The sequence below is a fragment of the Ceratosolen solmsi genome, unplaced genomic scaffold (assembly GCF_000503995.2).
Source record: "Ceratosolen solmsi marchali unplaced genomic scaffold, CerSol_1.0 scaffold6, whole genome shotgun sequence".
In the NCBI taxonomy this organism is placed as follows: domain Eukaryota; kingdom Metazoa; phylum Arthropoda; class Insecta; order Hymenoptera; family Agaonidae; genus Ceratosolen; species Ceratosolen solmsi.
Genome location: NW_011948414.1, coordinates 2,610,248 through 2,626,738, shown reverse-complemented (window position 1 = coordinate 2,626,738; position 16,491 = coordinate 2,610,248). Strand labels below are relative to the sequence as shown.

Here is a 16,491-nt window from a genome sequence, read left to right as displayed (position 1 = left end):
ATAAAAAGATGGAATTGAAATTGCGGAGTTTTTGAGAATATCGAAGTAAATTGATTTGGTCGATTGACTGGTATCGCGTTGTCAGAAATTATTATTATCAAACAATTGAATCACTTATATATAATTAAAATTCGAATGTTTCAATAATTAAGATAAACGTACATTAAAGCCGCAATTTTTCTGTCGGTTTCATCGAAGGACCGCCGTCCGCATTCGACGTAGAGCGTTCGTTATAAGAGCATTATAAGATGTAAGCGCATCATCACTTTCATCAGTAATTGATAAAGTGGCCTTCTTATTACAAATAATTTTTTATTTTCTTTCGAAACATCAACAACCAATCCAAGGAAGTTGGAATTTTCTTCGCGAGAGCTTCAACCGGATGAAGAGCGCGTGCGTCGAACGCCGTGTTTTATAAGCGCAACTCGCCATGTGGCAAAGCCAGTAGCGCTTGAATTACCGCGTCAGTCGAGTACCGAAGGATCAGCAGATCGTACACTACGATATTGAAATCGCGCCGCTTTTTTGTCCGACGCTCAGTTTAACTTTCCTCCAAGTAGCTTAATTTTCGAGGATTGACTAATACATCTATTTAGAATTTCAAGTACAAAAGTTCATCTACCAAAGCGTAGATGAATGGGTATAGAAATATAAGATTAGATGTGCCAACGAAAACTTAACACTCAATTATGCAAATAGAGAATAACGGCTAGGGTTTGTTGAGAGCCGCTCATTATTGCGGTTATCGCTTAAATATAGAAGGAAGGGCTGATGTACCGTGACATAATTCGGTTCTAAAGTCTACAAGCACATTCGTAGTGAATAATCGAGAATACGAAGATGCTGGCATCCCAGTGCGGCCAAATATGAGCGTTTAATAATTTCTTATGACGCCGAGAGATACCGAGCTAATGAATAATACATTTGCATAAAAAATAAATACATAGGTAGATTGATAAATGCATAATTGGATATTTATTTATATCGATGGTTAGGAAACAGTAGAGAGAAGGTTTTATTGCTAGAGATGTTATAGCAGGACCTTCTGATTCTGTAAACATCGCTTCTTCGAAGAAATCTATGTAACACTGATTTTATAAATGGATTTGCACTCGACCCATGTAACGTTGATTCCATAGTAAGTGTTATATTTGACTGTGATATGTGAAAATTAGAGTGAAAATTGGAGCTTGTGATGATTTTTTAAATTATTTTTCAATTGTGAACGTTATAATAAGTAGGCGCATACTTTGTTTAATTTATTGATACGAAAGTCTAAATATAAAATATTTCTATACGGCGTGTTTCTTTTTTTTATTTATTTATTTTTTTTTCAGAAGGAAGCTTTCGAAATATAATAGAGGCTACCGATTAATTGAAATGTATTGTACTTTTTTTGTGAATTTTGTAACAAAAAAAAAAATATAATTATAATATTAAACAAAGCATGTAAAATATTAGTATAAGCATTAATTAAAATACAGAAAAATATCATTTTTTATGAATATTTTATCGTTAAATTATTTATAAAAATTTTTAATATAATAGTGCAAAATGCATGTATAGGTTACATATAAAGATCTGTAATAAAATCAAAATTTCTCAATACGTTCATCTATTTCAATCGCAAGTGTCATTTAAAAACTCAATAAATTATAAAGTATATTAAGAAAAGTCTTATTAAAACTATATAATAACTATAGAATTCTGAAATTTTTTAAATATTCCATTTAACAATTATTTTGTTAAATAATTAAAATAAAAAATAAATTTTTAGTAATAAAATTAAGGAAATTTTATTTTCATGGTAGGCATTTACATTAAATTGGAAAAATTTTGAATAAACATAAATGCTATATATTGGAACATTTTATTTGAACAAAATTCTATTATGGGTGAAGATACAATAACTTTTTCACAAAATATTATTTATTAATACGTGAAATAAGAAATTTTTTTAAAAGTAATATTTATTATCTTTCATAAAAAATACATGATTTTTATAAGTGATTTAATGTGTAGAATATTAATGTAAAATATATTTAATATCTATAAGATCTTACATATTTATATGAAGTTTGAAAATATCATAAATTGAGGTTTAATTCCCTCGATCTAGCGTGCTTTCAGTTGCAGTGTATTCATTATTAGGAAAAGATTTAAATTATAAATTAATATTCGCATGTGTATTCAAATAAGAAAAGCAAGAAAATCTTGAATGAAAAATTAGTTTCTTATATTATAATCATCAACTATTATATTGTAATAGAAATTTACTGAAAATTAGTTACTACTTTTGAACGTTAATTAGATTTATTTAAATAACAGAATTTTAAAGTCAAAAGAAATTTAGCACACAGACGAATTTAATTCCATCCAATAAATAATCTTTAAGTAAGAATATATTTTGCATCTGATAAAAATATTATAATTAAATTTTTGGTCAATTTAATGTATAATTGAAGAATATAATTAATTTAATTATAATTTATAAAATAAATTCCTCTTAAACTTGAAAGTTTACGGGAAAAAGTCAAATTCAACCAATAAATAATCTTCAAAACTGCATTTTCAATAATTTTTTATTTAAATAAATTATTCTTATTGAAGGAAATCAAAAAACAAACCATCGTATAATTTCAAATACTCTCTCTCTATCCATAAAAATTATGCTACCAAAATCTCATTTTTCTGTTGAGACTGAATGAAATTGATATCAAAGTTTTTAAAAGATCTTCAGTTAAATACAATAAATATACATTAATTTGATATATATTTTGATAAAAATAAAGTAATGAAAAATTAAACATTTTACACAGATTTTTACAAAATGATTATGCAAAAGGGATAACGATATTACATTAATATTACAAGCAAATTTGTTAGTTAAATTCACCATGAAGTATTGTGCGCGATAGTATATGTTTACGTTTTAAGAGAAAGAGAGGGGGAGAAAGATAGATTGGGCTGATAAAAATAAGTTTTTAAATAAACGTAATTATAAAATGTTGATATAAAATTAATTATTTAATATAATTTCTATTACAATTACCAACCATATTTTAAAAATTATTTTATAAACAAATATAGCAGTTTAAAAAGTTATTTAATTTTGTGTTATTCAGTTTACAAAATTTACATCATTTCATAATTAAAAAATTATAATTTATTATTATTATGTCAAATTTGAATCAAACGACGGTGAATCAAATGACGATTTATATGGTGATTTATACTGTCTCATTTAATATTTTCATCTTCTCAAATACAAGATAAAAGAAAACGCTGCTAAAAGTTTTGTTATTGATTCCAACATTATGCAAAATACCGAATTATTTAACAAACTGTGCATCTAAAAATACAAATTTTCATATTTTAATTTAAATAATTTTAATTTGTAGTTTGTAACACAAAATAAATATGCAATAGTAATCTTTTGTTGAAAAATTATCCTGATTGAAGATTCATTATTTCATCCACTAGAAATATGTTTCAACGTATTTATTTAATAAAAATTTTAAGTAAAATTAAAAATCTAATACTATAGCTGTGCACTTTATAAATATAATATTTATAAAATTAACTTAAAAACTTAAAGGACACCAAACAAGAATAAAAGTTAGAACTACGTTGTTTATAATTTATCGATATGATTATAAATTAAAAATTCATAGAAATCAATATATCCAGAAAATTTAAAAGAGATATACAAAGATATACAATTTGAATATTATAATACTCTACAATGTATGGACGACTATAATCTTCAACAGGTGTTTATGATCATGACTATAGTTACGCATGAACGACTATTTATTACTTTTCTTATATTTAATTTTTTTAATTTACATAGTAGTTATCGCGTTTGTTTTACGGAAATTTTATTATATTGATTTTTAAGAGCAATTTTATATTTGATTCCGTTTTTCTTGTTTAATCGTTCCTTATTTAACAACGAATATATTCAGTAATAAACTTAATAATACATTTAAAGAAATTTTTAATGCTTGAAGAAAATAATAATTATTAAATATACTTATTTATAATACATACTCGTTCATATTAATAAGAAAAATTATTTCAAAATATTTTCATTTATTAAATTTTTTCCTCTTTGAACATTAAATTTAAATTGCACAATAAATTTAATGATGTTGCTCAAAATATATCTTATTGGAAATTTTGTATTAATAAATTTGCTTTTTTTCCTTTCAATTATAATAGCTTTTCTATTATACATTAGGACTTTTTCTGTATTTTGTGAAAATAATTCATCGTAAATTTTGATTGTTTAATTTGAAAAAAGCAAATGGTTATTGACCATTTTTAATTACCGTAATTACTTTCTTAAGAAATGTTATTTCATAACTAAAAGCTTGATAAAGATTCTTAAACATATTACATAATATATTTATATTATAATTAGGCGATGAATAAAGAGAATAAAGTGAACATAATATTAATTTCATTTAATTATTAATTTAATTTGATTGCTTTGTAGCGTGTATATATAGTGTGTATATATATATATATATATATATTTTTAAGGTCTTATAAATATATTAAACTTTATATATACATTTCTAAATGTATACTTATACATATATTACAGTTTATATAAAATTAAAAAGCATGCAATGGATAAGATGCAATATATAATTTCTACAATGTTAAAATTTATTTATATACACGTATTTTTATATATTGCTACTTTAGATATTTATGTGCATGTAATAAAAATATAAACTAAATAATTGTAATGCTAATATTTCCGATTTTGAAATATTTTTTAATTAATATAAGTAGTCCACAATAATACAATGTTAATAATTGAAATACATTTGAAATTTAACATTTTCAGTAAATATTAATATTTATGATTTTATATTGGTTATATTTTTTGTTCATTATTTATTTATGCTTTATTCACTTTGATTTTGAGAGTTGCCGTATCATAAATCTAACACCGAAAGATTAATTATTTTTCAAAAAAATATAAAGTGAATTTTTATATTGATTTGTAAATTAAAATAATTAATTGATAATTTTTTAATTATTATAAAATTAATTATGTTAAATATTTACTTAATAAGCAAGACTAGATTTTAGATTTTCTTTAAGTTACGCACAAAGAATGTTGAATTATTTAAAATTTTTAAATTACAAAAAGAATGAAATTGAGTAGTATATAGTATTTTATAATTATTATAATATAAAATAAATGTTCTTTTTGTCAAAATAAAATTTGTCAATAAGAATGCAATTTTTATGGTTAGGAAGAGATCAAATAAACCTTCAGTTTAGATGGAAGATAATAAATATTACGACGTTAAATTTAAAACTTTACATATTAAGTTTTATACAGTTAATATTTAAATAATTCAATATTTATTTACTTACTTAAACTGTGAATATATAATACTAATATACAGGATTTTATATTTTTATTAAGTGATAATAAGCTGAATAATTTTAATAATTATTTGAAACTCATATTAACTTGTAACAGAAATGTAAATTTACTTCTTTAACTAATTAGATAAAGTGTAGAAGTTATATTGAAAATGTTGTTTATTCTTATTGTTTCTGTAGAACAAATGGAAATAAGAGGGAAATAGAGAGAGAGAGAGAGAGAGAGAGAGAGAGAGAGAGAGAAAATAAACAGTAGGCGGTAAACAAATTGAAAAGTGAAAGAAATTGCATAATAATATTTTGAAAATCATCCGTATGTGCTTTGGAATTAATATAATTTTTGCACCATTAAAATAAGTCTTTATTTTAATCAAAAGCCAAAGCATAATCCCTTCAGAATATCAAACCTCGTACTTGCCTCATTAGATTATTTGTTTATTTGATAATAATTTCTTAATGATTTATACGTGATTTATATAGATTATATATATATATATATATAATTTCTATATATTTTAAAAGCAGACTTAATAGTGTGCATATAAAAAATAAAATATTGAATCACAACTTTCCCATAATCACAATTGATAATTATATAACTGTTAGCACTTGCATTAGACGACTATTCTATTAATTGACTTTCCGTGAAATCACATTTATAATGGATTTTGACGCTGAATACTATTTAAATTAATTCATAATACATTCTGTAATATTAGTATTCCTATAAAATGCAGTTAAATCTGATGATACGTCTGTATAAAATTTAAAAAGTAATTATCCAAAGTCAATATAATCTTGTGCTTTTCTTCTTTTAATTACGCTTATGATTGCTAATTATTATTATTATTATCATTATGATTTTAATATGAATCGAAGCATATATAATGTAATTTACGTATATAGAGTGTACATACAATGATTAGCTTACTTTTTATTAAAAAACTGTGCTTTCTTAAAGAAGAAAGTTATTCTTAGACGATAATTTAATTATTATTGCTTAAACTTATATTAACGTCTTTTGTTGCAGTTATCAAATATGCAATTATTCTCTGAGTCTCGTTAATAGTTGTGCCTAATTGCCATTACCTTTGAAATGTCAGCTCATCGTCGTGTAATGGAGGAAGACATTTTTAGCCACAATAACAACTGCATTCACACCAACTGCATTGACAATAGCACGACACCTTTTATGGAAGATTTTACAACATCGAATCTTGCATTCAAATTAATCATCGGCATATTCTACGCAAGTATCTTTCTCCTGGGATTTTTCGGCAATGCTCTCGTTTGCTTCGTCGTCGTTCGCAATCGTCAAATGCAAACAGTCACGAATCTTTTCATCACCAATCTCGCCCTTAGCGATGTTCTACTCTGCGTTCTAGCAGTCCCATTCACACCCTTATATACGTTTTTGGGAAGTTGGGTATTCGGAGACACATTGTGTCACCTAGTGCCATACGCGCAGGGCGTTAGCATTTACATTAGTACCCTAACACTGACAAGCATAGCTATCGACAGGTTTCTCGTCATCCTTTATCCATTCAGACCTAGAATGAAAATCTGCATGTGTCAGTCAATTATTATTGCAATATGGATAGTGGCGCTTCTTTTGACTCTTCCTTATGGATTGTATATGCAGCCTCAGTCGGATGAAAGGAACAATGAGAATCGCTACTGTGAAGAAGCATGGCCAGATGAGCCGTTCCGGATGACCTTCAGTTCACTAACTTCCATACTTCAATTTATTTTGCCCTTCGTTGTAATTGCTTTCTGCTATATTTGCGTCTCGGTAAGATTGAACGACCGTGCAAGGATGAAACCAGGCAGCAAGACGAGCAGAAGGGAAGAAACCGATAGGGAGCGAAAGAAAAGAACTAATCGCATGCTCATAGCAATGGTTGCAATTTTCGGAGTCAGCTGGTTACCTCTGAACATTGTCAATGTCGTCGAGGATTTTTATCCACCAGCAATGAAGTGGACATTCTATAAAGTATTGTTCTTCATGGCGCATTGTTTGGCAATGAGCAGTACCTGCTACAACCCTTTTCTTTATGCCTGGTTAAATGACAACTTTCGGAAAGAGTTTAAACAGGTAATTTTTTGTTATAGCTGATCATGTTATCGTCACACAGTTCATTATTATTATTACTTTGTTTAGATAATCTGAGTTATAAAAAATTCTAAAACGACCAGTTAATGTTTTGTGAAAAATATCTTTTTTCCTTTTATTTTATCAATAAAATGTTGTATAAATCATATCGTAATAGTTCAATATTGAAAAATGTTGATAAATTTCGACGTAAATTTTCGTTATTATATTATTATTATTATTATTTATAGAAAAATGAAAATTTATAAAAAGTTTATTTACTTATAAATTAATTATTGATAATAAGTATTTTTCAATAGAATGCATTATTTAAATAATCATGTAATAATTTGCAATATATAATAAAGATTAATTTTTTCAAAATACTTTTAATTGAGTGTAAAATATTTTTAAAAATGTCTGTCCTAATACTTTTCTTTTATAATATATATTACATGTAATCAATAATTATTAATTTTATTAATTTATTAAAATTACTTTAATACAATTTAACACAATTATTAAAATTATTAATTTTAATAAATACAAAATATTATTATTATCGGATAAAAACATAAAGTAAATAAAACATTTATAATTTCAATTAAATTATCATTATGTCTTCAATGTGCTTCAAATAATATTTATTATTAAAATAAATTTTAAATAAATGTAAAATAAGCTTAATCATAGAACGATAAATATTAATACCTTTATAACATTATTAAAAATTTCATTTTTTGTCTAAATTTTATCATTAAATGCAAAAGTTTTAAGCAATTTTTTATCCAATAATTTATTAAATTATTATACTATTAATTGAATTAATTCAAACAATAAAATTATAAAATCATTTAAATAATATTATTTAGATAATTTAAAAAAAAAATTATTTCGAAAAGTTATTGCTAAAAAGTTTAGCACTAATTATATAATGCAGACAAAAAGTTTCTGATAATGTTATTATTTCAGTTACCTTTATCATAAACTGAAATATTTAATAAATTTTAATAATTTTCATAACCTATTTAATAATTTTAATTCATGTCACTTAAACTAAATCTAATTCTTTATTCAAAGTAACAATAAAATTAAAATCATAAAATTATTATTCAAAAGAAGAAACGGTAAAAAACGGTTGGTAACTAACTTACTTTATAAAGTTTAATCAATATTTTTTTTATTTAAAGATAAGAATGAATTACTTCTGACATTATTCGTTTTGGAAAATCATTAAGGTTTTAATAGCATATCAATTAAAATCCATTTTTGATTCAGAAAACTTTAGATTTCAGAATGTGACACTGTTAATTGGACAGTGCTATATCAAATAGAATACATCTTTAGTAATTTAGAAGCAATTTAAAATTGTCCGTAAGTGCTGCCTTCAGAATAGATAAATAATGATTAAATATGCATTAATTTTTTTTTTTGAATATTTAAAAAAAATATAGAGTATAAATAAAAATATAAAAAAAATATATATATATATATATATATATATAAGAGTATATAAAAAAATATAAAAAAAATATATATATATATATATATATATATATATATATATATATATATATAAAATATTAATAACCAAAATAATAAAATAAAACCAAAAAAAGGTTGTTAAAAATTATTTTTAATTTATATTATAATTTGTATTTTATGCTTTTAATATATTCACATTAGTAAGGAACAATTTTACTAATATAAGTGTGTGTACTTATTTGTATAATAAATCAATTATAATATAAAATACATAATTAAACAAGTATATTTTTTTTTAATTATTTTTAATTTTTATTACGGACTAATTAAAACTAAATTACTTTTTTGCAATGTATTGTTTTTCACCAATTTTCTATGTTATATACTATGTTATTAATACATCTATTTTTATAAATGTAATCATTGTCTTTTTCTATTTTCTTGTTTTCTCATTGTAAAAGAAAAAAAAGTTTATAAATTTATTTGAATTTCAACTTTTATTTGAATTATACAATTGTTAGTAATTTTTTCAAGATTTATTATATATAAATATTATAATTTTATGTAATATTAATTATATATGCAGAACTGAGTGCAATTTTAACTTTACATAGTTATTGTGCAATAAAACAATTAAATATAGTATAAAGCATAAAATAAAAGTATAAAACAATAAAAAATCGAATAATTAAAAGAAATTATTTAGTTTTATAATTATTTATATTTAAACAAATAACAACATTGTTATAACTCAGTATTTTATAAAATAATATCTTGGCTAATAAAAATATAGAATAGAAAATTTTCTATAAAAAAAAATTGCAATAAAATCTTTTATCTTTTTTATGTTGTAATACTCGTGAACAAGTATAAAATGAAATTTGAATAGAATTTTATATTACATAAACTAAGAAATGATAAGACTTTGATGCGGGATGTGAAGGTTCTTAAAATATAAATATTCTATTAAAATAATATGATAATATTTCTCGTACACATTGTATTAAATGAAATACGACATAACTGCTGAATGTGAAGTAAAATTAAAAAAAAAATAATGATAGAATGCATTAGGATTTTCATGGCAATAATTTTATTTTGTAAACATGATTTTCTTATGTAGCAATACATCATTTATAAGTTTATAACAGGTGCGGTTTGTCTCGTATTTCACTGTTATCAAAGCAAATAGATTCCAAGCGTAGGAGTAAATAAGAAATATTTTTTCACAGCAACGTAAACGCAAACAAAAGCACCCAACCAGTTTATGCAAATGAAAGCACGAAAAAAGATGCATAAAAAAATATATCCCTCAGACTTTTTATTATGTTTCCCTAAGGTTCTGCCGTGCTTCAGCCAGAGTTCGGAGTACGGAGGTCGGGGTTCAGGCGGCGAAGGTTTACGCAGTGAGCGTACTTGCAACGGTAACGAACAAACAGTCCAGGAAAGTTTGCTGCCCAGTCAATTAGCAAAACAGTACTCAGGCTGCGAGATGATTTCTCTCGAGCCCACGACCAACGTTACCAAGAACTTCGACTGAGAGGCCTTTCATTTTTAAAGTTCAATCGAGATTCACTATTGCGTTCAAATATTATTAAACTAGCCGAAATTGTTGGCGAGCTTATAATAAGCAACGTTAGCTTTCCCTTTGTGGAACTGTAAAGCTTGTTTATTTATTTTTCTCTAGCATTGGATAAAGCAGTTTGTAACTTCATTTTTTCAACATGCAACGATTGTTAATTTCTTGTTTAGTGAAATAACTTTTTTCAAATTAAACACAGATATGAACTAGAAGGTCATAAGTTATATTTAATTGAGAATTAAAATTAAAATTAAAATTAAATTGAAGGTTTTTCTAAAGTTGTCGGCTTGGTTCGGGCATTTTTCGTTTAACAGTACGCGCGGAATTATTTAGTTGTTTACATTTGTTTGTATTACATGGATCTCCGAAAACAAGAACATTTTGTTTTTATATCCGTTTTCAAATATAAATGTATATAAATTATATATATGTTTATCTTCTTGAACTTGGATTAAAATATTTTGAGTATAAAACAAAATTTCTGTACATACTTTTTCGTGATAAGTGAGTGTACATTATTTGCTATTTAAAAAATGCATTTATAGACAAATAAATTTAGATTAAACTGTAAGTTATGTGAAGAAAAATTTTTTATAAGAATTTTTGTACTATTTATTATTTTAATTGTATTCTTTATATGTATTATGCGTATTTTAATATTCTTTTAAAAATTCATTGAAAAATCATAAATAAATTGTTGCTTTTGTCAAGAAGAATTCTTTATAAAAGATATAAAAATTTTACTAAAATCAATCGAACCTGTAATAAATCCAAAAATACTTTAACTACATTATCATTATTTCTTCATAAATTAATAATTAATGAAGCAATAGTAATTCTTTAAAAATTAACAACTAAAACAATATATATTTACTATATACTGGAACATTAAATAAATTGATTATTAAAAATATTTGTAAATTTTGATTATTCAAATACATATGATTATCAACATAGAATCGAAATTACTGGAATAGAATAAATTAAAAAAAAAAATTAAAGTATATTAGTAAGTGTATGATATTATCTAAGAAAATTAATATACATTTTATTTTTACTGCACCGTTATAAATAAAATTGTTATATTAATAAAGTGCATACGCAAAAAAAAAAAAAACAATTGTTATATATTAATTTGTTATAATGCATGACAGTTTTTATATAGAATTATATGACCTCTTGTTATATCAGCTAAATATACAAATAGCGTTTCTTAAAAATAATGATGCATTTTTCATAGAATCGAAAATTTTTCTGCCTTGCCGAAATTATTATTGCAAAATTTTATGTTCTTCATGAGGTATAGAAATATTGATATCAAGGAGCATCATTTCATAGATTCGTATAGTATTATTTAAAAAAAAATTTCTTATCCTTAACATTTTTTAACGTCGAACATACATAATAATTTTGACACTAGAGTATTAAAGACATTTTTATAAAAAAAAAACATGAATTTATTTTAATAAAATTTTACTAATGTGCAATTTTGTAATAGATAATCTATTATAGTTTGTAGTGCATTTTTACTAAAATAAGCAATGTAATTATTTATTATTTTATTTATAATATATTAATGTTTTGTACAATATATTAATAAATTGAAGTTATTTGTAATCTTCATTATACTATTGACCTCGTTTATATTGTATTTTATTTTTTAATTATTACATTTTTATTATTATAAAATTCCGTTAGAATTTTAGACTAAAGTATAAAAATAAACAATAAAATAAAACGTATTTAGTTAACTAATAAATAATGTTTCATTCATAGATTGGATTGAAGATACATTGATTATACACAAAATATATATCTCTAGTTTTACAAATAGAAATGTAATATAAATTTGAGCTTTGAATATTAAATCTTTAAAAAATTTATTTGAAACATCTTTCCTTTCTCTATAGGTAAATTAAAAAAAAAAAAAAAAAAATTTATTTGTATGATTTTCTATATATTTTAATGACTATTCATACTATGCTTCCTATATTCTTCTGATTATAACTAATTTTTTTCATCTATGTACAATACAAATGAGTATACAGTAAAAATCGAATCATATATATTTTTAAAAAAATGATCAATAAGAAAGTTGCATTCAAATTTTTTTTTTTTTTTTCATTTTCATAAAAAGTCCGATAATAATTGTAATTTTTCAATAAAATTATTATTCACTCTTTCTATGTAAAATATCTCAACAATAAGTCTGTGTAAAAATTATTTTATCTCGTTTATAGTTGAAATAAACAAATATTATAACATAACTATATTCGCTTGTACTGTTGCAATTTAACAGGATTCTCGAATTTTATATAAATTATTAAAATATTCATTTGATCTAATCAATTTAATAAAACCGTGCATTATGTATCTAAAAATGTGTCTGAATATTGATTTAGAGACCTCTAATAACTTACGAGACTTTTAAATTAAACTTGAACATTGTGGTTGCTGCGCCCGTCATCATTACAAATATTTGTTGGAGCATAGTAAAATAAATCGAGTTAAAAGTTTGCTTTAAAAGTATCATTTATTGCAAATAAGAATGAAATATACGAATATAAGAAAATGTACTAATGGGTTCGAAGTTCGCGCTTAAATAATCATTTTGCAAAATCAACAAATCGGATTCTGTGGATTTGTTACTTGCACTCTTTGATATGTCTTGGTTCTTCGTGCGATTGCAAATCAGACGAAGTAGTTGAGAATTTGTTTAATTAAACTAAAAATGGAAATACTGACTCATGCGATAGTTTCATTGATGATTCTTTCACAATGATCAATTATTCATTCGCATGTATTGAGCAATGATTCTTTACAGACTATTTCCAGTATGCTACGTGATTACAAAGAATTTCTAAATTGCATTTGTTATTCTATGTCCACATTATTCTTTGCTATTATTTTTTTAATGGAAGAGGCGTTTGCTTGTATTGAATTGGGTAGTGCACTTATGTGATTGCATTTGTATATTTAGTTTAAATTATGAATTTCGAAAAACTTTTTACCGCTCCTTATGACATTGTCATTAAATTTTATTTTTTTTTTAAATTACTTTTAAAGTTGACACTTATAAACATTATTATTTTCATTTTTACTTAAGCGTTTTCTTCTTCAAGGAAATATTAGTAATATGTTAAATGATGTATTTTATCATAGTTTCAATTTGATGAAATCTATGAGATATATGTAAAATGTATGTAAAATAAAGGAAAATATTCATTTTTATTTTATACAATATCCATATTATTATTAAATAATATATTTCATAAGTTAAAAGTAAATGATAATTCTTACATTTATAATATTATTTTTAATATAATATAGTACTTAGCATAATAATGTACAATGCACAAATAACAACTATGTAGTATGGTTAAAATAAGCTAATAATATAATGCAATTAAAATTTCCAAACAATTTGATTGTATAAAATAACTTGACATCACTATATATGTGATATACATAGGTTTTTGGGGTTTTTGGTTTCGCGCCATAATTACGAGGATAGTCTAAGCGATGAAATAATGCTTTGTTATTGGTCGTTTAATTGCAATATCATCCACCGAAGAACGGAATACCAAGTATTTGAAATTTTAGAATTTTGATTTACAAGTTACTCCAAATCAACTATATGAAAACATACATTAATCATTATGAAAAATTCTTTTAGTTTAAAATTTTACGTTAAAATCATATACAGCATTACTTAAAGCTTAAACGTTATCAATATTGTCAATGAAATCTATAAGTATCCAATTTGTATAATTGCTCAGAATTTAACTTAAAAATATTATTATGAAGTTTGTAAATGAATTATTTAAAGCATATATTATGTTCGTACAGAGTTGCACGTATCAATAATATGTAAAATACATCATTGTATATATTTAAGTGTAGTGTGCATTATGAACACTCGTGTATGCTTAATAAATCTTTTGATGCAGAAAATTCATAAGATGGATGCAAATCAACAGATAAAATAACTGAGTAATGCATAATTCATCAACCCATGTATAACTTTATTATGCTTCTAGACATTTTACAAGTGACTAAAACGAAAAATTACCTTCAAAATTTACTAATATTAGTAAATACTTATTAAATATTCTGAATTAATTGCATTTAACGATGCTTTATTAATATTAGTAATTTAATTAATTAATATTAATAAGTAATGAAAATTAATAAAAAATTATTTCATTAAATTGATGAAATTGCATGTGTGTTGGTCTATGTATATACACATGAGTATAACCCGAAAACTTTATAAATACTTAGTTTTTACAACATAGTTTTTACAATCACTGTATCGTGCTTATATTTATATATTTAATTTTTATTAAATTTTCTGAATTTAAACTCTACATAAACGTATATTTTCATGCCGTGGCAATAATCTAAATATATAGGAAAATAGTATGTAAAATAATATGAATACAATTGTAATAAATAATTTATAATTTAACATAAACGAATTTAATGATTTATTTTATATCATTTAAATGCTTTGAAAATTTGATTAGAATCATAAAGTATACTGATGTAAGCAAATTTTTATATTCAATATATATGATACATATATACATATAGATCTGCCAAAGTTTACTAATTTGTTATAATAGTTACAATAAAAGAAGAAGAATATAATAAAAGGTTTTATTAAGAATTAAATTGTTTTATTTTATGCTTATTAATCCTTATGTTATATGAAATCAAATATTATATTAATATATCAAAATCAAATAATTGCTGTTAATAAAAATAATCGTTTTAATAAATATAAATAAATCTCCGAGTCTAGAATAAAAACTATTGTTTTTCATTAAAATGAGAAACTGATATATTTACAAGTCATTATGTTTTTTGATAAAAATATTGTTTGGTTAAGAAATATGTATTCTAATGTATATGCAACCAATCATTCTTTTATAGTAATATTATATTTTCAATTAATTTGTTAAAATTATGTAAATAATTTTAGTTACTAATAATAAATAATGTTCGAAAATTTTATTTTTTAAATAGAATTTTTAAAACGTTTTTAATATTAAACTTTAAGTAATTAATATTTAAAAATATTTCTTGTACAAGTGGATGTCACGATAAGATGATGGAATATATAACAATTAAATATACAATCAAGTTAAATATCCACAAAATTATTTATGTATTAGTTAAGTATTTTACCTTTTTTTTAATTTTCAACTCTATTCCGATAAAGAAAATTTATATCTTAAATTATAGACGAATTATAAAAATTGAAGAATTCCGCATTTTTGTTTAATTTTTATTTGTTTATTTCAAAATTTAAAATGAGAATATATATATATATATATATATATATATACATATATATATATATGATATTGTTTTTCTACTATAAATATTTTAAATATTTTTTATTAAAGAATTTTAAATCCTTAAACACGTTATAATATTTAGTGTTGTAGAAATAATATATTCATTTTATTATTGATGATATGTTCTCAACAACTGTTATTTTATTGTTATGTGATACTTCTATATTATTTTCACGTTAAAGTATCTAATGTATATATATATATATATATATATATATATATATATGTATATTATAGTTTGTTCTTTCGCAATTTAAAAATATTAAAGGAATTCAGTAACATTGCTAGTAGCAGAAAGTATTTGAATTTCATAGTGCTCGCTTCTACTTAATCCTTATTTAATTATATAAATTACATATTAAATACAGAATATTATAAAAGGATTATATAAAATATATCTTTTTAAATTTCCAAATTTAAAAAATGTCAGTTGCGATAAATAACTTATAATAAATAAAATATTTTATAAATTTATTATTTGTAAAATAAAAAATAATTTTTCATTCTATGCCTTTGTTTCAAATTTAGCATATAATAAAATTATTTTAAATGAT

At 22.8% G+C, this 16,491-nt stretch overlaps 1 protein-coding gene across 1 annotated transcript; it reads left to right on the top strand.

Annotated features, from left to right (window-relative positions):
* The first annotated feature begins 936 nt into the window (after positions 1-936).
* LOC105367817 (prolactin-releasing peptide receptor) lies at positions 937-10,609 on the top strand. The gene is made up of 3 exons (XM_011506626.1): positions 937-1,138; positions 6,443-7,507; positions 10,329-10,609. Exons 2-3 carry the CDS (start codon positions 6,509-6,511, stop codon positions 10,527-10,529), a joined length of 1,200 nt encoding a protein of 399 aa, XP_011504928.1. The 5' UTR covers positions 937-1,138; positions 6,443-6,508; the 3' UTR covers positions 10,530-10,609.
* The last annotated feature ends 5,882 nt before the right edge of the window (positions 10,610-16,491 follow it).

Bases quoted from the DNA above. Each gene is read 5' to 3' on its own strand.
- LOC105367817 (XM_011506626.1), top strand. From the start codon at position 6,509: ATGTCAGCTCATCGTCGTGTAATGGAGGAAGACATTTTTAGCCACAAT. The intron at 7,508-10,328 runs GTAATTTTTTGT...TGTTTCCCTAAG, and splicing joins TTCGGAAAGAGTTTAAACAG to GTTCTGCCGTGCTTCAGCCA.